The 27132-nt window shown below is 39.1% G+C and overlaps 1 protein-coding gene across 5 annotated transcripts in view; it reads left to right on the top strand.

Annotated features, from left to right (window-relative positions):
• Nucleotides 1-27132, top strand: part of Zbtb44 (zinc finger and BTB domain containing 44) — a 43083-nt gene that overhangs the window by 1037 nt on the left and 14914 nt on the right. For all 5 annotated transcript variants that reach the window (XM_076924571.1, XM_076924568.1, XM_076924569.1 and 2 more), the window contains exon 2: nt 20901-21974. In XM_076924571.1, the coding sequence (XP_076780686.1) occupies nt 20957-21974 (1018 nt within the window). In that variant the 5' untranslated portion in view covers nt 20901-20956. The remainder of the gene's footprint in view (nt 1-20900; nt 21975-27132) is intronic.

A 27132-nucleotide genomic window follows, 5' to 3' on the forward strand; every position in this document is an offset into this window, starting at 1 on the left:
CAAGTGAAATGACAACTAAGTTATAACTGATTAAAGAATATTACATCTGTTTGATTTTTTTTTTTTTGTAAACCTTAACCAGAATCTGTTGTAAACCGCGATGTTCATGTACTTTCACGGAACTTACCAAAACTACTTTTTAAAGCATATAAGCATACTAATCTGTTGAATGTGGTTTTTTTCTCAGAAAAATTCTCAACTTCCGCTTATTAGCATTTTTTTTTTTTTTTTTTTTGCAGGGATAAGTTAATACCAAAAGCGAACTATACAATATAATAGATACCAGAGACTGGATAAAGATTTGATATTTACCTTTGCCTATTTGGTAATTCTTGATTTAAAAAAATACTACATAGATCTTGATTTTTTTTTTGTTCCTATTTACTTTGATTTCCAGTTGACTTATAATATTCATAGTTCTCCCCGGGGAATGTAAAAAGGAGTATTTTCTTAATACATTTGTATTTTATGATGATTTGCATTTATTAATTACAAAAACCAGGTTTATTCACTTTGTGCAACGGTGCTTTGCTTTGTTAGATCTCTAGTCTTACTCTCTGAAGCTGATGGTATAGTTCTTTTGAATTTTATAAAATAGACAGAAACTTAGTAATATTAATTGTAACTTGCCCTAGGTTTTCCAAGTAGTAATTTGACAATTGAACCCAGAGACAGTTCCTGGGGAACTGCTGTACTTCTCAATAGTAATACAATTTCTTTTTCTTTTCTTTTTTTGTTTTTTTTTTTTTCGAGACAGGGTTTCTCTGTGTAGCCCTGGCTGTCCTGGAACTCACTCTGTAGACCAGGCTGGCCTCGAACTCAGAAATCTACCTGCCTCTGCCTCTCAAGTGCTGGGATCAAGGGTGTGGGCCACCACTGCCCAACTACAGTTTTCTTTTATGGCCTGAAAGTTTTCAGTTTCATGGAAGTTGTCAGGGAAAATACAGAACATCAATCAGTACCAGATTAGTGATCAACCTTTTTTCTCTATATTGTTGCCAGTTTTTTGTTGTCGTTGCTACTGTTGGTGTTGTTGAGACAGTCTGCCTCTTCCTAAGTGCTGGATGGAATTAGATTTTTTTCCACCGTGTTTGATTTTGTTGTTGTTTTTTGTTTTGCTTTGGTTTTCGAAACAAGGGTTTCTCTGTGTAGCCCTGGCTGTCCTGGAACTCACTCTGTAGACAGGCTGGCTCTGAACTCAGGATCCCACCTGCCTCTGCCTCCCAAGCACTGGGAATAAAGGCGTGCACTGTAGCCACCACTTTCACCACCAGGCTCCATGTTTGATTCTTAAATATTTCCAAAAAGTACGAAGTCAAATTAACAATGTTCATTAAAATTTGCTTATTCAAATTTACTCAGTAGTCCCAAAGTGTCTCCACTGCTGTAGTCAATCAAGATTCTTGTGTTGCATTTAGTGATTGAGTACACTTTTGTTAAAAAGGGTGTTACCCAGACCACTTCTCGGTTTTCTGGACACTTAACTGACCAAGCCAATTGTTCTTAGAGTATGGCTACATTTGAACTTTGACCTTGTCCTCTGTGTGTCAATTCATTTACTGCTCTTGTTAAGTAAAAGTTTGGTTCTAGACCTGTCCAACTGCTTGTCCATGGTTGTATCCAAAGACAAGGATATCTATGAATACAGCCCAACACAAAGTTGTAAACTGAAAATACTAGTTTGTGTGTATGTGCACTCCTAACTTCGTGGATCGAACGATTTCTTTGAAAACTTTGTAGATGATAATGATAGTATCTTGTCAAAAGATTGGGCATCCCTGGAACAAAGATTTAATTAGTTTAAGTGAAACCTTATTGGGCAAGAATATTTAAATGGAGGCTGGAGAGATGGCTCAGAGGTTAAGAGTTCAATTGCTTTTTCAGAGGTCCTGAGTTCAATTCCCAGCAACCACATGGTGGCTCACAACCATCTGTAATGGGGTCCAATGCCTTTTTATGGTGTGTCTGAAGAGAGCAATGGTGTACATTTATGCATAAAATAAATAAATAAATCTTAAAAAAAGAATATTTAAATGGGTGATACCCTGTACCTCATATTGTATATATTAGGAGTTTATAGTGTCAGAACACCACACAGTTGATAAAGTTAAATGTGACCATTTGGTTAAAGTGGTGACTACAAGGTCTCTTGTGAAGGTGTGGTTTGAGAGTTTGATTATATGTGGCCTTAAGGTAGTAACTCTGATGAGAAGCAAGTAACTTGTTTCTAACTATACTTTGCTCAGTGATTTTTAGCTCTTAATCAGTTACTTTATTGAAGTGTCCCAAAAAAGATTTTTCTTTATTAGGGATGATGATGATGAATCTTTATTAGAGCTTTAGTTCTAAAGTTCTTCCTAAAAATGCAGATTAAATGCTTGATCAGTTTATTGATTTTTAAAGAGATGGGGAAATTGTTATGCTATGGAACAGATTGAATTTTTTTCCATTTTGGGGGGATTATGATAGCCGTTATGAACGTGAGATTTGGGGTGATAGTACTACCAGGGAGTTTTAATTTATTCATTTTATAACCAAGTAGGATCCTTTTTGAGGGCCACATTGTTCCCCGTTTGGAGATGGGAATCCTTTCAAATTGGCTGCAGTGTCTTTTGACACTTCGGCAGGTTCTCCAGTATCTCGGAGCACTTTCTAGGCTGCTTTTGCTGTGCCATTTGGAAAGGGCTGTTTATCCAGGGAGTCTTGGATATTTCAGTGAAAAATGCTGTATACAAACGAAGATCTGAAAGTTTAGCATACTCGTTTCTACCAGAGTATTACTGTTTCTTGAAAGGCTAGAACTAAAAATTTATTTACTTAGAGTCTCACTGTAGCCCTGGCTGCTCTGGAACTCACAGAAATCCTCCTACTTCTGCCTCTCCAGTGCTGGGATTAAAGGTGTGGCCACCACACCCCGCCACTTAGCATTTGTTTAATCATGAGTTCATACTATGATACATCCAATTGAAATTAGCAGGACAGACTTCCATCTGTGATTCTTCTTTTGTCAAAAAGTGATCTGCCTTCTACTCTATTTAAATCACTTTTTTTTATTAAAGGTGGAGTTCTTTTAAGGAATTCATTTTAAGATATAGAAGTTTTTATGTGTATAGGTGTTTTGCCTGCATATGTGTCTGTGTGTCACATGTGGACCTGGTGTCTCAGAGACCAGAAGAGGGTGTTTGAATCCCTGAAACTAAAGTTGCAGTAAGCTCCCATATTGGGTACTGGGTCATCTGCATGGATGTTAAGTACTCTTCATTGTTAAGCCATCTCTCTACCCCAGAGCTTTAGTTTTGACTATATAAAATACATACATAACTCAAAATAATATTACAAAAACTATGCCTTTAAAGACTTTATTCAAGGGCTGGAGAGATGGCTCAGCAGTTAAAAGCACTAACTGCTCTTCCAGAGGTCCTGAGTTCAATTTCCAGCAACCACATGGTGACTCAAAACCATTTGTAATGGGATCTGATGCCCTCTTCTGGTATGTCTGAAGATAGTTACTCATAAATAAAATAAATAAATAAAACAAACAAACAAATAAATAAATAAAAAAGACCTAAGTGCCAGAGGGCACTACAGTAGGGTAGGCTGAGGCCACATAGTAGTATTTTTAAGTATTACAGTCACATCCAGTTTCCTTTGGATGTGCAAATTTGCAGAGAAGTGCTTTTGAAGCTTGCTTTTGTGTGTCATAATTTAAGTAACAACTTATGAAAGAAAAACTACAACTCTTACATGAAAAAGAGTTCTGGTCTGTGGGATGGGTATTGGCTTCTTGGTCAAGTACCTGCTGTAGCAAGCATGCAAACCTAGGTTCAGATCCCTAGCACCAGTGCATGGAGAGGTGGGAGCCCTGGTTTTGGTGCATGGGTAAAGAAAGATAGCTAGATTGCTGAAACTTGGTAGACAGCCAGTCTAGCTAGTAGATGGTTTCTGGGAAAGTGATAATGGTAGACAGGAAACTTGGGCCTTCCTTACACCCCCGCCCAATCATCTTTAAAGCTGAATGTAATTGATAGAGGTGTTAGGAATATTTGCTTTTATACTACACAATAAAACTGGCATCTATATGCTGTCTGCAGATATAAAGGCCGCTGCTTGGACATGTGATTAGAGAAGATAGCACATTTTATTTGGATTAGACAAATTTAGTAAAAATCCATAATTATGTGATCTGAAATACTGTGCTCACATAGTTTTCAGAGTGCAGTAATTGTCTAAAGTAGGTCTATGTAGCATGCAGCAACTACACTGTTGTAGTATGTTATGTGGGCTAATAAAAGGATTGTAATTGCTAGCATTTATTGTACCCTTCCTGTACATTAAACTACATTACATCCAGCTACATTAAACATTTTGTGAATCATCTCAATTAAAAGCTCATTTTTAACACTTAGATTTTATTTTGCAAGTAAGAAAACTGATATTCTAGATTTTAATTCTCTTCTAGAGAACTAAATGGTATGCCTTAGATGTCACAGCTAGTGAGTGGCATACTCAGGTTTTAAATTCAAGTGTATTTTGAATGTTAGTTCTTACCTACTTTCTGTATCTCACAACTGAGTGTAACAAGCCCCTTCCTAGACTTGTAAAGGGAGTTTTCCTCAAATACCCTTAAAACGATTACATATATCAAAAGTAATTCCTCCCTGTGGTTTTCTGACATAGAACACAGTTCATGTTTTGTGAGATGTTTTTGTTTTAGTGCCTCTACATTTATTATGAAACAAATAGTTCTCCCACTAAATAAGGATTGACTAAAAGTTATCTAGATTAAACTGAAAGTCTTGGAGAAGTTGTTTGTTGTTGTCTTTATATTAAAAATACTTCATTTTACATCATGAGCTGAAAACTTTAATCTTACTCATGGGTAGGTTGTTGGTATTAATGCTGGTTTGTTGAGATTGAGTTTCATTGTGTAGTATTTTGGAACTCAGTATGTAGCCACGAACTCCTGGCAGTCCTTCTACCTCAGTTTCCCCAGTGTTGAGATTGCAGGTGTTATATGTGCGCTTAGTCTTCATGTGGGTCTCCTAACAATTGGAGCAGGGGCTATCTTTTACCCTGTTGGCTGCCATTGATTCCCCTTCCACTACTAGCTGGACTGACAACTAGTCAGGCCTCAGTGGAGGAGGATGCACTTAGTTCTGCTCTAACTTGATGTCCTAGGGGAGAGGGTGGTGGGGCAAGGGACTTGTGAGGATGAGACTGGAAGAACAGGAGGTTGGGAGTCTTGGGAGTCTATGACCAGGATGTGGAGTGAATACATAAATAAATACAAATATAAAGAAACACTAAGTTTGAATTATATATTCTTTCTTTTTTTTTTTTTTTTTTTTTTTTCTGAGACAGGGTTTTTCTGTGTAGCCCTGGCTGTGTCCTGGAACTCACTCTGTAGACCAGGCTGGCCTCAGAAATCCTCCTGCCTCTGCCTCCCAAGTGCTGGGATTAAAGGCGTGCGCCACCACCGCCCGGTCTATATACTTGAATGCTACGTTAATTTCTTCACTTAACATTAGTGCCTTAGATGCTCTTGGCCAGAAGATTTACTTATTCTGGAGTAAATCCTGTTGCTCAAGAGGCCAGCAGTGGGTGTCGAATCTCTTAGAACTGGAAGTATGGTCACTGTGAGCTATGTGAGTGCTAAGAACTGAACCTGGGCCCTCTGAAAGAGCAACACGTGCTCCCGAGGCTTTTAAAGTTTTTTTTTTTTTTTCTTGGTATACTTTATTTTCTTTACTGATAAAATTAAGATTCTAAATAATGTCTACGTCATGGTTATGTGAAGTGAAATCCTATTTTGTGAAAAAATACTTTAAACATTGCTAGGCACTTGTTATTAGTGATTATTGTTACTGTTTTCAATAAAAAGATTCTTTTTTTTGTTTGTTTGTTTTTGTTTTTGTTTTTTCGAGACAGGGTTTCTCTGTGTTGCCCGGGCTGTCCTGGAACTCACTCTGTAGACCAGGCTGGCCTCCAACTCAGAAATCCACCTGCCTCTGCCTCCCAAGTGCTGGGATTAAAGGTGTGCACCACCACTGCCCGGCAAAAGATTCATTTCTTAAGTTTATGAAATGTAGCTTAAATGTAACTCAGAAAGCCTTAGTTCATTCTTACTACCAGTTTTGATCTCTGATTTAAATTGAGTTGTCAGTGGCTCCTTGTCATCCTTCTTCTGGTTTGGGTTGGATGGTTGGTGGGTGGATGGTGAGTTGGTTGGCTGGTCGATTGATTGGTTGGTTGGAGACAGTCTCACTCTAGTCCATGCTGACATATGCAGCACTCCTATTTCAGCCTCCCAAGTGTTTGGATTATAGGCACTTGCATGTTTGTTTTTTTTAGCAGGGATGTGTTGCCATGTGTATGCGTGGTATCCATGGAAATCAGAAGTGGCTATTAGATGTCCTGGACAGTTCTGAGTTTCTATGTGGATGCTGTATTAGACCTGGATCTTCTGCAAGAGCTGTTAACTGCTGAGCCATCCCTTTGTCCTAATTTTTGAGACAGGTTCTTTCACTGGATCTAGAGCTCACCAGTTTATCTAGGCCACCTGGCCAATGAACTGCAGGTAGTCAGTCACCTGTTTGCACCACACACCCTGCAGCTGAGATTACAGATGTGTGCCACCCACTTTGCTTTTATCTGGGTTTTGGGATTCAGACTTAAGTCCTCACCCTTGCACTTTACCAACTGATCCATCTCTGGGTCCCCTGAGTATTATCTTTGCCATTGTAGTGTTTTGTTTCTAACTCTAGTGCTTCTTTTTGTGCTTTTAATAGTTCTTTAGTGACTGTCCACTGGCTGCATTAAAAATACAAACTATGCTTTATATCTTTGCTCTATCAGCATTTGATTGTATTAATCACTCTTGAAATATACAATCTGCTTGGCTTCTGGACTGTTACAGTACCCTGGTTATTCACTATAACTTTCCCCAGGTTTTCCTTCTGTTATTTCTACCCTCATTACTAAACTATCTTTGATCTGTTTACATGAAGGTAATGAAAAGAAAGAAATGTAAAAAAGTACCAGTTTTGCTGGGTGGTGGTGGCGCATGGCGCACGCCTTTAATCCCAGCACTTGGGAGGACTTGGGAGGACTTGGGAGGCAGAGGCAGGCGGATTTCTGAGTTCGAGGCCAGCCTGGTCTACAGAGTAAGTTCCAGGACAGCCAGGACACAGAGAAACCCTGTCTCAAAAAACCAAAAAAAAAAAAAAAAAAAAAAGTACCAGTTTTGAGCCAGACATGATGGCATGTGCCTTTATCTAAACACTCAGGAAGCAGAAGCAGTCAGATCTCTACGAGTTTGAGGCTAGCCTGGTCTACATAGTGAGTTCCAGCCCAGCCAAGGGCTACATAGTGAGACCTTGCTCCAGAAAATAAGATAATTTCTTTTCCTCTACCTCCTCCTCCTCTTCCTGCTCCTATTCTTCCTCCTCCTATTCCTGTTCTTCCTCTTCCTCCTCCTTTTTTAAATGAAAATTCTACTGGTATTCTCATAGGTCCACCATACCAATCTTAAATTGTATATTTCACATAGGAGTACCTCATTGTCTTATCAATTATACCCCACTAAAGCACTTAGAAAATAGTTTTAAAGGAATCTATGCTGGGAACATATATATGGTTGATCATAATTATCTGTGGAGAGGACAGAGATGGTAAGCTACATATGTTGCATCCATAATCCAGAAACAACTGTCTCAGGATTTCTGTGGAGAGAAAAATAGCAATAGCCTATCAATAAAATTAGGGTGGAATTTAATTAAAAGACAAAGTTCTGAGTTTGATTTTTTTCACAATGATGTCATAAGGTTTTTAAGATGTGGATAATATGAAAACACATGTGGTTTGAAAGAGAATGGTCCTTATGTGTTTGAATGCCTGGTCCCAGTTAGTAGAAATGTGTGGAAAGGGTTAGGAGGTGTAGCCTTGTTGGAGGAGGTATGTCACTGGAAGTAGACTTTAAGGTTACAAAAGTCCATGCCAGGCGCAATCCCCAGTCCCTATCCCCAACCCCAACCCCAACCTTGTCCACTGCAACTTTCAAATCAGATGCTAGTACTCAGCTACTGCTCCAGCATTTTGCCTGCCTGCTGCCATCATGTTTCCTCCATGATGATGATGGAGTAACCCTCTGAACCTGTAAGCAAGCCCCCAATTAAATATATCCTTTTATAAGTTGTCTTGGTCATGGTGTTTCTCTATAGCAGTAGACCAGTGACTAAGGCACATTATAAATGGAAAATGACACAGAAATAGAAGGCATTGCACTAATGTGGGGTAGAGAGAGCAAAGGAATAGAATTAAACCTAGTGAGAGCATTCAAGTACAACTTCAAAAAAAGATGCCAGAAGTTGAGAACTAGAAATGTATATGTTGTATTTAAAGAATGAGGACCCGGAGTTGGTTTTACTGAAGTAAAATTCGTATTACAGTATAAGGAGGGAGAAGTGGAAGCCCAAAAGCATCTAGAGGAGATTGGAGCTGATAGCTTGTATATGTAGTGAAAAAACCTAGCATCAAATATAAATTGCTTTTGCTGTCCTTGTGATGTTTTTTTTTTTCTTTTTTTGCATTGTGTGTATGTGTGTTCTGTGCACATGAGTGCACATGTGCACATGAGGTATGCAGGTGGAGGTCTGAGGACAACTTGACAGAAGTTGGGTTTCTACCATGTGCATAGGTCCTGGAAGTCCTGAGGTCATCAGGCTTGCTTACTGGTGCCTTTATCCACTGAGCCATCTTGCCAGCCCTCATTTCTTCTGAGTCTCTATTTTCTTGCTGGTATAATTAGAAATAATAATTTTCTTGTGTTAAGAATCTTGTATCTTGAGCAGTGGTGGCACATGCCATTAATCCCTGTACTCAGTAAGCAGAGTCAGGTCAGCCTGGTCTACAGAGTGAGTTCCAGGACAGCTGAGGCAGTCTTGAAGAGCCCTCCCCCAACCCTACCCCCCAGAAAAAGAAAGAATCTTGTATCTTAAAAACAGTATTAAATGTTTCAGTTTATGGAAGTGCTGCAAAGCACTAAGGCTTAATAGTTGCTTAACATGATAAGGCATGCACTAGTAAGTGTCTGGACTCCAGTGATTGTCTTATTTAAATAACAGTAAAGAATTTAAGTTTGGGAAAACTCACCAATTAGGATACCAGTTGTGGGGAGGGTGTTCGTTTGTTGTTTTTGTTTTGAGACTGGGTCTCTGTGTAGTTCTGGTTGTCCTGAAAGTCCTGTGAAATGACCTTGAACTCACATATATCTGATCTGTCTGCCTCTCCCTCCTTTGTGCTGGGATTAAATTCGTGAACCATCATGCATATTGTTTTAATAGCTTTAACTTACTTTAATACTGTTCTAATATGTTTATGTCTCAGTCATTCATGCTATTTCTTGATTATCCTTAGTTACCGTGTAGATACCATATCTTCATATGATGTAAGAGGTCTTGAGTATCTCAGTCTTTCGTGCTATTTATTTAATATTGTCCCATTGACAGGGCGGCATGCTTACTACTTTTTCCCCATTCTTTACTAATCTTGCTATTTCTGCCTTTCGTTTTATCTCAGAGAGAGAGAGAGAGAGAGAGAGAGAGAGAGAGAGAGAGAGAGAGAGAGAGAGAGAGAGAGAAACTGACTGTCTGTCTGTCTGTCTGGGTGATTTTTGTACAAAGCTGTAGACTCCAGAAACCAAGTACTCTGAGCTCCATTCCCAGTTCTGCTAAATTACTAATTTAGCTAAGCTTATGCCTAAGACTCAAAATCTTTATCAAAGCAGAATGTTTCTCTGTAGTCATCTGTATCTCTACAGATTAGTGATTTCCAAAGCAGCTGTTTGAAGTCCTGTTCTTGTTCAGTTTAGTCACTGTCCACAAATGAGCAGATCTTACCCAAACTTTTGTGATTGTCATCTTTTAATTAGTTGTAGGTAAATTAGAGCTTCAAGAATTGGGTTTCCAGGGCTAGTGAGATGACTCAGCAGTTAAGAGCACTGACTGCTCTTCTGAGGTTCTGAGTTCAATTCCCAGCAACCACAAGGTGGTTTACAACCATCTGTAATGGGATCTGATGACCTCTTATGGGTCATCAGATTATTATTTGTTTATTATATGTAAGTACACTGTAATGTAGACCTATATTTATGTTCTGCATTCAAGTGCTCCTGAAGGATAAGTTATCTCTCAAGTCCCAGGGGAGATTTTTCTTTTTTTAATTACTTCTTCAATCATACTGCTTTTTACTAATCTATTGATCAAATTTGTCTAACTCATCTTGGTTGCATGAGCCATCCATTTAAGTGTTTGGAATTTAAGTTTTGATGATTTTTTTTTTTTTAGAAATTTAATTGGAATCTATTGTAATGCCTTCCTTTTTACTTCTTAATTGTAATTAGAGTCTTCTCTCTTGGTAGTTAGCTTGGCTATGAGTTTTTCGTCTTGTTACTCTTTTTGAAACATTATTTATTCATTCATTTATTTGTTTATTATTATTCTCCTTGGGATAGGGTTTCTACCCATAGCCCTGGCTGTCCTGAAACTCACTGTGTAAACTAGACTGGCTTCGAACTCAGACAGATCTGGCTGTCTCTGCCTCCCCAGTGCTGGGATAAAGAACCATTGCTTTGTTTCATTGGTTTATATTTTCTTCCTCATTTCAATTTCATCAATTACTGCCCTGGTCTTGATTTGGGTTTCTTTTATTTATGTTTTTTTAAGGACCTTGGAACACTGAATTATTTTTAATGTAGTCACTTATGTATTTCCTTCTGTAGAACAGCTTTCATGGGATCCTAAATGTATTGGTTTTTATTTTCATTTACTTGTGTTTTAAACATACCTTCCCCTCAAAGTGTAAGCCAAAATAAATCCCTTCTTAAGTTGCTTCTTGTTAGGCATTTTGTACAGCAAGAAAAAAAAAATAACTAGTACAGAGCTTTGATGCCAAGAAGTACTAGTTCATCACAATGTTGTTGTGATAAACCTGACCATGTGGTTCTTAAGTTTTTGAAACTGGTTTGCAACAGGAATGTGGAACAGTGTAGAATTTGGGACTAGAAAATTGCTAGAATGCAGAAGATAAATGAGCCATTCTGGTTGGAGTTTAAGAGACTAGAATACTAAGAGAAATGTAAGTGTAGACATCCAGCTCATTAAGTTTCAGAGAGGAACAAGGTCTCTATTGGGAAATGGGCTAGATGCCATTCGAGTTATATTAGTGCATGCGACGGACAGGTTGACAGTCAGACCTTCACTATGACTGGGCTGAAATTTTTAGTGAGGCTGAATTTTAAAGTAGTAGGTTTCAGATATTTGGTAGAGTTAATTTCAGTGCAAAAGTAGTATTCGTACTACGTGGCATGGTTACTTGCACACTGCTATTAAGGGTCTATAATTATATTTTATTGTTGGGATTTCATCTAATTCACTCTCAGTGGATTCCAATACCATGGGATTAGTAACTTTGGGAGGAACTTAGTTTTCTTAGTTTTTCTTGTTTTTCATATTACTGTGTTAGGAGTATTTCATTGACCGGAATTTTTATTAGCTGAATTAGCTTCAGTTGAAGTGTTTGCAGTGTTCAAGTGGGGCTAGATTGTAGAAGAGTTGAGATACATATGATCAGAAGTTATCATCTCAGACGAATGGCCCAGAGTGACTGTTGCTTCCTATATATTTTCTCCCAAGATAGAATTTTAACTGCAAGAACAATCACAACTCTTAACTATTCCCGTTATACAGTTGCCATACTAGCCAGGAAACAACAGTAGTCTCCCCCTACCCCACCCCCACCAACCCCTATTTAAAAAAAAAAAAAAAAACAACAACAGTTGGAGGCTAACAAAATAAGGATAAGGATAGTATGTATGATAGGACTTTAGTTACTAAGATTCATAGAGGGAGGAAGAAGGATGAATGTGGGGATAGGGATAAGTATTAAATCAACTTTGAGAAAAAACAGGAGAAAAGCCTGAAGAAGAAGCTTAAGATCCTGTTCTGATCTACAGATATTACAAATTGTTAAAATTATGGGAGTTTTTGGTTCAGAAGTATAAAAAAAGATAGGTTAGGAATAAGAAAGTATATGAGTTGTGCATTGAAATGCCCTACTAGAGACTGGATAGACCAGTCCTAAAACCTAACCAAGTAATTTTAAACTAAAGCAAGACTATTATGAGATATGCAAGATTGAAGTTTAAAATATCTTTTAAAAAGACAAATGTAAGAATACTAAACCAAGAGATAAAGTGTAATAATAGATTAAATATTTTTGCTTCAGTGTTCTTCATTGGGGGAAGAGTTTTGAGTCGTGGAGGTGTTCAGTTTGCAATTCCAGTTCAAACTCATAAAATCAGATTTGGGGGGTGTACTATACCAGGGAATTTAGACCAATTAAGTTTTCAAGTAAGTTTCTGGCACAGCTGTACTGCGTTGAGTGTGTGATTCTGTTTCCTCCTTGGTGTTCTGTGGATGATGGTGTTAGGGCCAGGCATGAGCCGGAGATCTCGATGGCTTTAAGGACAACCAGCCTTGTCACAGTAACTCACTTCAGTCCCAGCTTCCACAACCAGGGCAGCTACATAGAGCCCAGGGTCCCAGCCAGCTCTTGGTTCTACTGCAGTTCTGCCCTTGAGTATTATATAATGCTGGTCTGGGGGTTCTCAGGGACTTTTCTTAATCTTCCACCTTGGCTCCAGTTTCTTGGATGCCCAGCTTCACATCAATAGATGTTTGGCCCTTGTTTATGCAGCTGACCCCACAGGCTTGGTATGTGTAGAGGAAAAGTACTACCCTAGCAGTTTCTACTGCCTTCATTGCAGCCTCTTGGTTCAGTTGATTCCCAGCCACTCCTGCCTGCATTCCATGGAGATCTCACCTGACCTAACAAATTAATTTACAGGTAGTACTGTCGCTTACAGGAACAAAGATTATTGTGTTTTATCTCAACTGTTTCTTTCGTTGAGTCTTATTGGTGGGACTTCAATCCACCATCTTACCCATAAATTCTGTGCTTGAATTCATTTTAGTTCGCATTTATTGGTCTGAATTTATTGGTGGGGATTTATCATTGAGAATTTTATCCTTTACATGAATAACAATGTTAATATCAATGACTTGTACTGGCTGGTTTTGTGTGTCAACTTGACACAAGCTGGAATTACCACAGAGAAAGGAGCTTCAGTTGAGAAAATGCCTCCATGAGATTCAGCTGTAAGGCATTTTCTCAATTAGTGATCGAGGTGGGAGGGCCCATTGTGGGTGGTGTGCCATCCCTGGGCTGGTAGTCCTGGGTTCTATAAGAAAGCAAGCTGAGCAAGCCAGGGGAAGCAAACCAGAAAGTAACATTCCTCCATGGCCTCTGCATCAGCTCCTGCTTCCTGACCTGCTTGAGTTCCTGTCCTGACGTCGTTTGGTGATGAACAGCAACATGGAAGTATAAGCTGAATAAACCCTTTCCTCCCCAACTTGCTTCTTGGTCATGATGTTTGTTCAGGAATAGAAACCCTGACTAAGACGGTGTTAATAGTTACCCAGTCAAAAACATTTGTTATGACGAGATGCGGTTTTTTAAATTTTACACTTTTAAAAAAGATATGTTTATTTTATGCGCATAAGTGTTTTGCTATGTGTATATACCACATGCCTGCCTAACACCCAAAAAAGCCAGACAAAGGTATTGGATTCCTTGGAACTAGAGTTACAGATGGTTGTAAGCTACAATGTGGGTTGGGAACTGAACCTGGGTCCTCTCTAAGAATGACATGTGCTCTTGATTGCTGAGCTATTTCTCCAGCCCAGGACGAATCTTGTAGACAGGGGTGTGAGAACATAAATCCAACAATCTGGAACCAGAATGACTTTGTGTAGTTTATGCTTTTATGCCTTTTTGGTTAGTTTTGTAGTAGAGTGGAATAACTTGCAATAACAAAGGGGAGGCAATTCCTATAGTGAATAAAAGAAGTTCAGGGCAGATGGTGGAGGTAGTCAAAGTCAGAGTCTAAGTAAAAGAAATGACAACCACATATCTGGAGATACAGAACTCTTATACACTGACCCAGGAGAAAAAATAAGAAAAGCAAAAAAGAATTGTTTAAAATTTAAACATTATAGTCAAGTTTTTATTTTTTATTATTTTGTTATTTCATGTGTGGGGGCATATTACCTACTTATATGTGTGTGTGCACTAAATGCATGCAGGAGTTGAAAAGACATCTGATCCTTTGGGACTGGAGTTACTGAAAATGTGAGCTGTCATGTGGGTCCTGGGGACTAAACCCAGGTTTTCTGGAAGTACAGCCAGTGCTTGTAACAGCTGAGAAATCTCTTCCAACCCACTCAGCAGTTTTTAAATACAAGGTTAAATTTCTTGGAAGTGTACTTCATCTTAGAAATGCCCCTGAAGATATTTGTTCCACGCTAGAGTTAGGACATTCTGAATAGTCTGACCCATGGGCAGAAGTATTTAGAGTAATACCCAAGTGGAAAGTCTCTTAAGACCGTTCCTGCTCCTTCAGACATTGGCATTTTACCTTTTTGAAGAGGAGCATGTCATCTGTAGATTTGCTGGTATAGTGTGAAAGGTTAGCTTGTGTTGAGAGATCTGAGACAGGAATCCTGAAAGTCTAGCTGCAGTGAGACTAACCCTTCCCTTGGTTGGAAAGGCTGGCTTGTAGGTCCTATAAGAGGATACAATCCCCAGGTTTGATTATAAGATCTTGGGTGAGATGTGAGGGAGAGTGCCAGAAAATGTTGACCAGCTTAGAACTCTGATCAGGCTTCTAAGAATCAAGCTACAAAGACCAGGCAGGTGGTTTCCCAAGAGACAGTTTGTTATGGATGCCAGTTGTGATTTGTATGTTTGGCCCAGGGAGTGACACTATTAGGAGGTGTGGCCTTGTTGGAGTAGGTGTGTCATTGTGGGCATGGGCTTAAAACCCTCATCCTAGCTGCCTGGAAGCCAGTCTTGCACTAGCAGCCTTCAGATGAATAACTCTCAGCTCCTCTTGCACCATGCTTGCTTGAACTTTGCCGTGCCCCCGAATTGATGATAATGGATTGAACCTCTGAACCTGTAAGCCAGCTCCAATTAAATATTGTCCTTACAAGAGTTGCCTTGGTCATGGTGTCTGTTCACAGCAGTAAAACCCTAACTAAGACAGCAGTGTTGGGGAAAAGCCTGTGGTAGAATAACTTGAAAGGGCTTAAGCACAAAGATGCTCATTATCTTTGTCTTCTTTCCTGTTGCTGTGACAAATTACTATTGTAAAAGCAACTTAAGGGACAAAGGGTTTATTCTGGTTTACAGTTCAAGGGTATAGCCTGTCATAACAGGGAAGGTTAGGTGGCAGGAGCTTGAAATAGCTAGTATCATACCATCTACAATCAAGAATCAGAGTACAAAGAATGTGTGCTGTTGCCCAGTTCTCTTTTTTTATTTATTTGTACAGTCCCAACAACAAAGGGATGCCATCATCCACAGCGTGCAGGCCTTTCCACCTTTATGCAACCAGAATAACTCCTCATAAGCATACCCAAAGTTCCATTACCTAAGCAATTCTATATTGTCATGTTGACAGCTCTTAACCATCATGCCTTGAGAATGTCTCTAAATCTTAAGAGAGAGGAAGAGAGAGAGAGAGAGAGAGAGAGAGAGAGAGAGAGAGAGAGAGAGGTAAGTCATTGAGTTGGGGCCCCTCTTGTTGAACCTGCAGAGATGGTGGATAAGGTTTTTTAAGATAGAATGGAACTTTTCAATTCTTCCTGGAGATTGAGGGTTACACACAGAGTATAAAGGAGATACCAAAAGCCTTATGAGACCTGTTGGATTATTTTGGAAACAGAGACTGTAAACCATTATAACTTTGGAGAGAAGTTTTGGGTAGCAGACAGATCTGTGGATTATCTCTTGTAGGAATACGTGGTTGATTTCTGAAGTATTTTTTGTTTCATGGGGAAAGGCTTGTAGGCAGCACAAAAGGTGTCAGTAACGTTGAATAAACTTGTGTTGTTTGTATTGAGATATGAGTATGTCAGTTTGCCAAATCTCTTCAGATAAGTATCCACTCAACTAGGTAATTAAGGAGGAGGTTTAACTGAGGTGTTCTAGAGGACAATAGAGCAGTTTTTACTGAAGGTTTATAATTTAATTCATGGTGTGAGAAGTGGATAAAGGGAATATGGAGATTGTGAAGAGGTGTACACCCTACATAGAAGAATTTTGTAAGCTGATAAGATGATGGTTCCTTTGTTGACTGGAAGGAAGGATATGTCTTCGTTGTAAGGAAAGCCAGGATCATTCTTGATTAACTTCTTCCGCTATTGGTTCCTCCTAATCCTTTTAGCCGTACTCAAGAGTGACTGAGGAAATGAAGAGCTGGGATCTCAGTGGCTGGTGGTACCCTTTGCTTGCTTGCTTGCTTGCTTGCTTGCTTGCTTGCTTGCTTGCAATCCATTCTGTTTTGCAGTGTTTCTAAAGTTTGATTTTTGCTGTTCTGTGCAGTAGATAACTGCAGCCTGGCTTGGGATTTGGGCAGCCTCAGTTAAAAGTCCTCTTCTAGGGCTGGAGAGATGGCTCAGAGGTTAAGAGCGCCAACTGCTCTTCCAGAGGCCACGAGTTCATTTCCCAGCAACTATATGATGGCTCACAATTATCTATAATGTGATCCAAGGCCCTCTTCTGGCGTGTCTGAAGAAAGCAACAGTGTGCTCACATGCATAAATGGCTAAGATAAAAAACTCAGGTGACAGCAGATGCTGGCGAGGATGTGGAAAAAGAGAAACACTCCTCAATTATTGGTGGGGTTGCAAGCTGGTACAACCACTCTGGAAATCAGTCTAGCGGTTCCTCTGAAAATTGGACATAGTACTACCTGAGGACCCAGCTATACCACTCCTGGGCATATACCCAAAAGATCTTCCAACAAATAACAAGGACACATGCTCCACTATGTTCATAGCTGCCTTATTTATAATAGCCAGAACTGGAAAGAACCCAGATGTCTCTCAACAGAGGAATGGATACAGAAAATGTGGTATATTTACACAATAGATTACTATTCAGCTATTAAAAACAATGACTTCATAAAATTCACAGGCAAATGGATTGAACTAGAAAATATCCTGAATGAGGTAACCCAGTCATAAAAGAACACACATGGTATGTACTCACTGATAAGTGGATATTAACGCAAAAAGCTCAGAATACCGGTAATACAACTCACAGACTATATGAAGCTCAAGAAGGAAGACCAAAGTGTGGATGCTTCAGTCCTTCTTAGAAGGGGGGACAAAATACTCACAGGAGGTAAAGGGTGGGAGGGACTTTAAGGAAGGGGAGGCAAGGATCAGGTATGGGAGTAGACGGGGATGATATATAGAGGGTCAAGAAATTGAACAGAGGTGTGTAGCAATGGGAGATGGGGAACTGGGGGTAGCCACCAGAAAGTCCCAGATACTAGGAAAGCAAGAGGCTCCCAGGACCTAAAGGGATGAGATTAGCTAAAATGCCCAACAAAGGGGAGGAAGAACCTGTAGAGACCATATCCAGAGGTTAGGCAAGGTTAGGTTGAGGGATGGGTCTACCCACTCATCTCTAAATTTTTAACCCAGAATTGCCCTGTCTAAAGGAAATATGGGGACAAAGAATAGAGCAGAGACTGAAGGAAAGGCCATCCAGAGACTGCCCCACCTAGGGATCCATTCCATATACAGATACCAAAGCCAGATACTATTTCAGATGCCAAGAAGTGCTTGCTGATAGGAGCCTGACATAGCTGTCTCTGCTAGAGCCTGACAAATACAGATCTGAATGCTTGCAGCCAACCATTGAACTGAGCACGGGGACCCCAATGGAGGAGCTAGGGAAAAGACTGAAGGAGCTTTACAACCCCACAGGAAGAACAACATCAACCAGCCAGACCCCCAGAGCTCCCAGGGACTAAACTACTAACCGAAGAGTACGCATGGAGAGACTCATGGATCCAGTTGCATATGTAGCAGAGGATGGTCTTGTCTGGCATCAATAGGAGGAGGGGTCCTTGGTCCTGTGAAGTCTCGATGCCCCAGTATAGGGGAATGCCAGGGCAGTGAGGTGGGAGTGGATAGGGGGTTCGTGGGGGGGGGGGGGAAACACCCTCATAGAAGCAGGGGGAGGGGAACGGGATGGGGGTTTCTGGAAGGGAACCCGGGAAAGGGGATAACATTTGAAAGTAAATAAATAATGAATTATTTATGAATTATACATTCTAGCCAGCCTGTATAAAAAACACATAATCCAAGCATTTTGTGTACAAGATGTAAGCCTAGATTGGGCAGGTTTGAAGCTATTCTAACTTATATTCCAGACATCTGTTCCTTGTTACTTGCTGTTTCTCTTGGCCACTTGCTCATGGTTCATCTCCTCTCATGGAGGCTTCCACCTCTTTCCCTCTCCTTTCTTCTTCCTCTCCTCTCTACCTGAGACCTATGGACAGGTAACTGAAAACCCGCCTACCTCTATCTATTGCCCAATCACCGGCTTTAACCTTTATTGACTTGGGGAGCAAGGTTCACACAACAAATGTTGGTATACATGAGAATCTACTTGTCTTGGAGCAACCAGATCTTGAAGTACAGAGTTTAGCATTTGATTACAAACAGCATTAGACCAATCCCCTACACTGTATTCTTAATCAAGATAGAAACAGAAAACCATAATTCAGTGGCAAAGTGCTTGCTAAGCAAGCATGAGGATCTGGGTTCCACTTAACCAGCACCCACATGAAATGTTGGTCATGGTGTTATGTACCTATGATCTCAGAGCTGAGGACATAGAAACATGAGGATTCCCAAAGAGCTAATTGTAGTTTCTGGACCTTTTAGAATTGGGAGAGACTACTACTATTCCAACTACTGAATTTCTCTGTTGCTAGTTACTATCTGAAACATGTATTTGATTATCCTCAGAACTCTGTGATATAGGTTCTATTATCCCTGTTGTACTGCTGCAGAAATTAAAGTACAAAGGTTAAAGTTCCTATCACTACATGATGTAATCAAGATGCCAGTCCAGTGTTGTGTTTACATCCTATACTTTCAATCACTCCACCCTTGCTGTTATGTACTATTGGAAAATAGTGGTATATTTCCTCATCTTGGCTGGCTTTAAAATTAGGCTCATGTCCTTTAGAGCTCTTCCAAGTATAAGTATAAGGCTCAAGATAAAGAGAAATCATGCCTCTACTTTTTAAGTTGGGCCATCAAGAGTGATTACTTTGATTGGGATCATGTAGTTGAGGGCAATCACTATTTTTTCCTTTTCGGAAAGAATAGAGCTGAATGGAGTGTGGAATTCAAAACATACTGATTATTGGCAAAACTCCTCTCCTAATTTCTAGCTCTTTGATTGTGGAAAATGGAGGTAACACCGGGTTGGAAAAGTTTTCCACTCCCTCCTTTCAAAAATAGACATGTACTTACTTGGAAGGCTGATACAGTACCGGGGCATCCACCCACATCATGTTTGAAGTGGTCTCATTTTAGCATTCTCTCGAATGTTTTCAAACTATGATGTTTACTTTCTTATTTTTTTTTTTAATGCCTATGTGTCGTGCAGATTGTTCCTGGGTCATGAGTGTCATTTGCTCTGAAATCATTCTTCTGCTCTCAGTCACGTGACTGAAATCAAAGCAGACACTCTTGATGGCCCAGCTTTTAAAACAAGGGGCCAGTTTACTGACATACAGCAATGACCTGTTTGTGTGAAAGAAAAATTATCAAATCCATTAAATTATTTTGTGCCTAGATCAGTCCTAGCCATATTATCTCTTTGTGATTACTCTGGGTTTTTGTTTGTTTGTTTTTAAGTTTGGGTTTGGGTGTGTTGTTTTTAGTTGTTGAGACAGAATCTTGCTATGTACCTCTGGTTGGGCTGGAACTCATCATGTATGTCAGGCTGGCATTGAACTTGTGGTAATTTTCCTAATGCTACTGCCTCCAAAATACTAGCTAGGATCATAGGCATGCACTACTCTGTCTGCCTGTGATTACTTGTGTTTAAGAATATGTGGAGCAGGTTTCTTTGGTTGTTGTCTTTAACGATCTTGATCTTAAGTGACTTTCTTCTCCTTTAATCCATATAACAGAGTAAGTGTTCCTAGAACAGGTTTGAATTCGGTCAAGATCATTATTTCTATTGCATCATTTCTCTTACCTTCTTAGCACAGGGTCCATTTCATGTTATCCTTTATCATGATGTCAAACAGGGAACAGTTTTGTCTCCTGTCATTAGATTATTCAGACTTTTTGAAAATCTTGAAATCTTTTCTTTTTCTCTTCTTGCTTCCCCCTATACATTTATTTGTATAAAATATTTGATAGAATTATTATATAATGCTTGCCTAGCAGTATTTGCTGCATGTTCACATTTAGAAGCAGAATAATTATATACCTACTGACCAAGGTGTCTTTGACAGTCAAAAGATTATCATGTGTTAAATATTTACAGTAGTTTCTGGCATATAAAAGCACTCTATAATTGTCATTTAGCTGATGTTTTAAAATGCCTCTCATTAATACAGTAATTTATAGACCACTGGTTGATGGTTTAGAGAATGTATTTTTGTTATTAGTGCCTTCATTTAATTTGTATGACACAGGATCTTACCCTATAGCCCAAGATGGCCTCAGACTTACTGTATATAGCACAGGAGGGCCTTGAACTTGTAACCTTTGTATAGTACTAGAACTGTAGGAATTTGACATCACAGCAGAACAGAAAATGTATTTTTAATATATTCCATACCTGAAGTTTTTCTCTCTCAATATCTTTTTTGGTACAGTGCCTACATGAAAATAGTATAAATAGTTCATTTCAACTATTAAGCTGTTATTTGATGTTTTGTTTTCTGTATTTTTTAGGATAATTCTGATTCATTGCATCCTTGAAGAGCATCAATAGAAGAGGGGAAAAAAAGATGGGTGTGAAAACATTTACTCACAGCTCCTCTTCCCACAGCCAGGAAATGCTGGGAAAACTAAATATGCTACGAAATGATGGACATTTTTGTGATATCACTATTCGTGTCCAGGACAAAATCTTCCGGGCTCACAAGGTGGTACTAGCCGCTTGCAGTGATTTCTTTCGAACCAAACTTGTGGGCCAAACAGAGGATGAGAACAAAAATGTGTTGGATCTGCATCATGTTACAGTGACTGGCTTTATACCTCTTTTAGAATACGCTTACACAGCCACTCTGTCAATTAACACGGAAAATATCATTGATGTTCTAGCGGCAGCCAGCTATATGCAAATGTTTAGTGTTGCTAGTACATGCTCAGAGTTCATGAAATCAAGTATTTTGTGGAATACACCTAATAGCCAACCAGAAAAGGGTCTAGATGCTGGACAAGAAAATAATTCCAACTGCAATTTTACTTCTCGAGATGGAAGCATTTCTCCAGTGTCTTCAGAGTGCAGTGCTGTGGAAAGAACCATTCCTGTCTGCCGAGAGTCCCGGAGAAAACGCAAAAGCTACATTGTTATGTCTCCTGAGAGTCCTGTAAAATGTAGCACACAAACAAGTTCCCCCCAGGTATTGAATTCTTCAGCTTCCTATGCAGAAAATAGAAATCAGCCAGTTGACTCTTCTTTAGCATTTCCATGGACTTTCCCTTTTGGAATAGATCGAAGGGTTCAGCCTGAGAAAGCAAAGCAGGCAGAGAATACCCGGACTTTAGAATTGCCAGGCCCATCCGAGGCAGGTAGAAGAATGGCTGACTATGTGACTTGTGAGAGCACAAAAACTACCTTGCCTCTAGGTACAGAAGAAGATGTCCGGGTCAAAGTAGAAAGATTAAGTGATGAGGAGGTCCATGAGGAAGTGTCCCAGCCTGTTAGTGCATCTCAGAGCTCACTGAGTGATCAGCAGACGGTGCCTGGAAGTGAACCAGTTCAAGAGGATCTTCTGATTAGTCCACAGTCTTCCTCTATAGGTATAATGTCTCCTATATTTTTTGTGGCTTTTATTGTCAATTCAAACATTTAAGTTTTTATTTTATGGGCTCAGTTCTGTAGAAATTATTTTTTTAAATGGAGCTAAAACATAATTGAATTTGTTTGTTTACTTGTTTGTTTGTTTTGGAGCTGGGTTTCAGTGAATAACCATTGTTGGCCTGGAACTCACAGAAGTCCAGCCTACCTCTGTTTGCAGAAGGATTAAAGACACTAGCCACCGTACCTGGCTGATGATTGGGCTTTTTTAAAAATAGTATTAGCACTATAAGTTTTATGTATGTGTTTAACAAGGTACACATTGAGAAGGAACAAAGTTCAGTAGGATATAAGGGACAAAAGTAGAAATAAAAATTGTGAATTACCTTTTGTTTGTTTAAAGAGACAGGATCTTGCATTGTAGTCTAGGTTGGCCTTGAACTCTTGCCTCAGACTCCTGGGTGCTAGGATAACAAGAATATACTACCACACCCAGCTATGAATACTTTTAATACAAAAGAAGACAGACTTTGAAATTCTACTTAAACTTTTTAGTCACTTTTTAAACTAATGATGTGGGCTGTAATCCTAGCACTAGCCAGGAGAATAGTAGCACACCTTCATTCTCAGCTACATAGTCAAGGTATGAGCTGTATTAAACCTGGGGGGGGGGTAGGGGATCCACTTGTTGTTTTGTTTTTGTTTTTGTTTTTGTTTTTGTTTTTTAATGGGTAAGGGCATTTGCTAGCATCTGAGAACCCAAGTTTGAGTCCTAGAACCTCTCTGATTAAAAAGAGGCTTTTTCTTGCATAAATCTTGAGGCAAATCTTGTAGGCTTTTTTCTCCCTCTCAAAATTAACATATAAATGTAAAAAAAAAAAAAACAGAAATATATATTGAAAACTTAAACAGGGTGCCAAACATGATTCTATGTAAAGAGAAGACACTGTTCTTACAATACAGTGTTATGTAAGGAGAAGGCATTGTTCTTACAACAAAGGGGATACTAGCCCAAATGGAGAAACAGATATGTCAGTAAGTTACTACAAAAAACTAGTAAACCTCCTGTGCTAGACAAGTTAAAAAGGCATTGTTATAGTAATAATTTAATCTAGTGCAGAGTGATATACAGCAAAGCAAGGATATATGGAGCAGTGGGGAATGAGTGGGAAGTCCAAAGGAGCTAGTAAGAAGAAATTGTGGAGAGCCTTGAACATTAGTTCCATTCAACTGCAGGTAATAGGTCCCTTCAAACAGGATCTTATTTTTAATTACATGATATGATCTAGAATAGAAAGTCCAAAACTGGTAATGTGGATCTACAATGTAATCAGTCTTCTAGGCTCCTTATATATAAGTTCCCACCTTTATCAGTTTATCTGTAGGCTTATTGCTTTGTTGTTATTAAAAAAGTTCACTTCATCTTGAGATTTAGGTTGTAGAAAAGGTTAGTGCTTATAATCAGGAATGCACTATTAAGGTTTCCCAGAGGCTCTTTAAAAACTAGTGTTAATCTATACCACATGATCTTTCTTAGCCACAGAGAATCTGAGAAAATGATTATTGAGTCGATGACTGCTCTGAGCAGAATTGGAGCAGAGTAGTGCTAGATTTAGTACCATGTGCTTTAACCCCAGGACCAGGGAGACCAGTTCAGGTAGATGGATCTCTGTGAGTTTGAGATAGTAAGACTCTTATCTCAAAAATAACAACAACAATAATGAAACATAGTGGATAGGGCACATGCATTGCCCACCATAGATAGGTTAATCATGGCATACAGGACCTCACCTAGTCTTATATAAAGACATTTTAACTTGAGTATATCCATAAAGGCCCCATTTGCAAATAAGGTCTTATTCTTTTTTTTTTTAATGATTTTTTTTTCTGTTTTTTTTTCTTTTTTTTTTTATTAGTAACTTTTTTTAAAAAAATGTTAATCAAAGGCTTTATAAGTTTGGTAATGCTCAATAACAAGATGCCCATAGAATCAGAAGTGTAACCCAATACCCAACCTAGATATACCAACTATCTTTGACTGGTGGAGACAGGCAACATCTGCTTCCATGTTCTCCTCTCTCTCCTTCCCTCCTCCCTCTCCCTCTCTGTTTCTCTTTAGCTCCTCCTACATGATACCCTTCCTGTTAAAATAAAATTTTTCTCTTAAAATACAATTAGAGCATAACTATACCAATTTGTGTCAGTAAGGTCCAAGATAGACCTAATACCCGACTCATCATTTTGTTGACTAACTAGAACCTCTGTCATCTCTCCTAACTAAAACATTTAGTTCTGAACCTAGCTTTTTTTTTTTCTTGGCTTTAGAATGAATGTCAGCTGAAAACCATCCTCTCAAATGTTTTCTCTCAAAGTAAATAGCCAGGATTGGCTATGAGACTATAAGTCTTCAACCCCGTCAGAAATCCAGAATGACTGAGTTAACTAAAATTACGGGAAGCACAAAGCATAGCTTCTAAAACTTAGCCAATTTATAGAGACCTCTGAACACCTGGACAGTCCCTATACTACAAACCATTGGAGCATCTGTTCTTCAGCCTTCTGGCCCAGGATCATCTGACAGACCTTACTGATGCCAAATTATTAAGGGCTGATTACTCTGTCTTGGCAGATATAATCAGTCGGCTGTGTCCTTTTCTGGACAGTAATATGTCTGTAGATGAAAAGAGGCAATTCTTGCCTATTGGCTGTCTCACCACAACTGGAGTAACTCCAAAGATGCTCAATTTCTTCTTAGAATCCAAGACAGGAAGCTGTCAGGAGCAGACATGTCTCTAATCAAAATGAACATTAATACAGAAATGTTTGTAACATCAATTCTGTGGACTTCTGATGTTTTGAAAACCAGCTATCCATGTAAGGCAATCTGGACTGTTGTCTGTTAACTCCTCTCAGCTATTTCTAAATAAAATATAGAAAACACCCTAACAATAAACTCAGAGCCATGAATTTGCTATAGGCCCTTAACTCACAGGCTAACCATCTCAAATCAGTTAAAAAAGTTAAAGGAGGACTGGGTCTAAGCCTTGTATTCCTAAATATGTTATATAGGCACAGTGCCTATGAGAGTAACAATATTAATCTCACTTTTATATCAATAAGAAACTCATACCAATGAAAATCTTAAATTGAAGTCAAAGTAAATTTTGTACCATTTAAGAAATTATAACTTCATCTTAATAACAATTATACATATTTCTACCAATAGGTTATGGCTATGCAATAAATCCTAACTATTCCTCCCTGTTCCAAGAAAACCACTACTTTTCCCTAGAAAGACAGCCCAATATTAACCACCTCAGTCCCCAAGCCCAGGGAATAGGAGCACCAACTCTTCATTAACTTCTTCAAGCTGATTACAGGCGTTGAGATACTAGAAGAGGGTCAGGGGGAAGAGTAAATTGATAAGCCTCTGATGCTGTGTCTTCACTGCATCCAGCTGGAATTTCAGGACATTAGAGGTTTGAGCAGGTCTCAGCTTGCTTGATGAGTAGATACCCCAAGGCTGTGTATTCTGCAATATACAATTCTCAAAACAGATTTTTGTATCAAGATAATTTTTTGATTGAATTCTGGAATCTAGTCTTCTGGCGGCCTGCCTCTGTCATGTTTAATTCATATAATTCTGGGAGTTTTTATGAGGGTGTGCTCCCACCATCCTCCCATTCCCATCTCCCTGCTCTTGAATTCCCCAACACTAGGAAATCCAAACTTTCAAGTACCAAGGCCCTCCACTTCCACTGATTCCTGACAAGGCCACCCTCAACTACCTATACAGGTGGAGCCATGAGTCCCTCCCTTTGTGTTCTCAGGCTGGAGATTTTAGAATGGCTACTCCAGCTTTTTTCTTAGGACCATTTGCTTGAAAAATTGTTTTCCAGCCTTTTACTTTAATAAAGGTAGTGTCTGCCTTTGTCACTGAGGTGGGTTTCCTGTATGCATCAAAATGCTGGGTCCTGTCTACGTATCCAGTCCATTAGCCTATGTCTTTTATTTGGGGAATTGAGTCCATTGATGTTGAGAGATACTGAGGAACAGTGATTGTTGCTTCCTGTTATTTTTGTTATTAGAGGTGGAATTATCTTTGTGTGGCTATCTTCTTTTGGATTTATTGGAAGAGGATTAATTTCATGCTCTTTCTAGCTTTCCTACTATTATCCTTTGTAAACGTTGGGTTTGTGGAAAGATAATTGTGTAAATTTGGTTTTGTCATGGAATATCTTGGTTTCTCCATCTATGGTAATTGAGAGTTTTGCTGGGTATAGTAGCCTGGGCTGGCATTTGTGTTCTCTTAGGGTCTGTATGACATCTGTCCAGGATCTTCTAGCTTTTATAGTATCTGGTGAGAAGTCTGGTGTAATTCTGATGGGTCTGCCTTTATATGTTACTTGGCCTTTTTCCTTTACTGCATTTAATATTCTTTCTTTGTTTCGTGCACTTGGTGTTTTGATTATTATGTGACGGGAGGTATTTCTTTTCTGGTCTAGTCTGTTTGTGATAGTGTAGGCAGCACGCAGATCTTTTGAAGCATGAATCATGTCAACTTGTAAGAGCTAATCATAAGATTCCACGTGAAATTCCCAGTTGTAACTGGCTGTCTGTTAACTTAAAAGTCTTTGAAAAGACTACAAAACCATTTCACCAAAGAATAATTTGTATCTGATTAAAAAGCCAGAATACTCCTAAGAGATCTTGTTTATAGGAAACAAAACCCAACAGCAAAGGGCAGTCACTGAAATGCTTGAGCTTGGCTCATAAATTTACCTTCCAGGCAAAGGCAGTTTGTATCCCAAAAAGGATTTTCAATCTTCAGTATTCTCAAAGAGCTAATGCATGGCAACTAGAGAATCTCTTAGACTACTATTTCTGTCAGTCCTATCACTACAGACCAGCTGTAGTGAGCGGTTCACTTCATTGCTCCCTTTATTACAAGGGAGATCACACCACAACGCTTTTAGAGTTTTGTTTTTTGGTAAGATACTTGTAGGAGTTAGCAGAGGATTTAAGCCTGAGGTAGATGATCTTAGGGAGTGTTTCAGAGAGTTTGCTTAGTACCATGGATACCAAAAAGCAGTTATAAATTTATGACTGAACTCAATAAATATCTTCTAAAAGTGCAGACTGAAATGAGTCTACAGTGTC

The sequence above is a fragment of the Arvicanthis niloticus genome, chromosome 26 (genome assembly GCF_011762505.2).
Source record: "Arvicanthis niloticus isolate mArvNil1 chromosome 26, mArvNil1.pat.X, whole genome shotgun sequence".
Taxonomy (NCBI): domain Eukaryota; kingdom Metazoa; phylum Chordata; class Mammalia; order Rodentia; family Muridae; genus Arvicanthis; species Arvicanthis niloticus.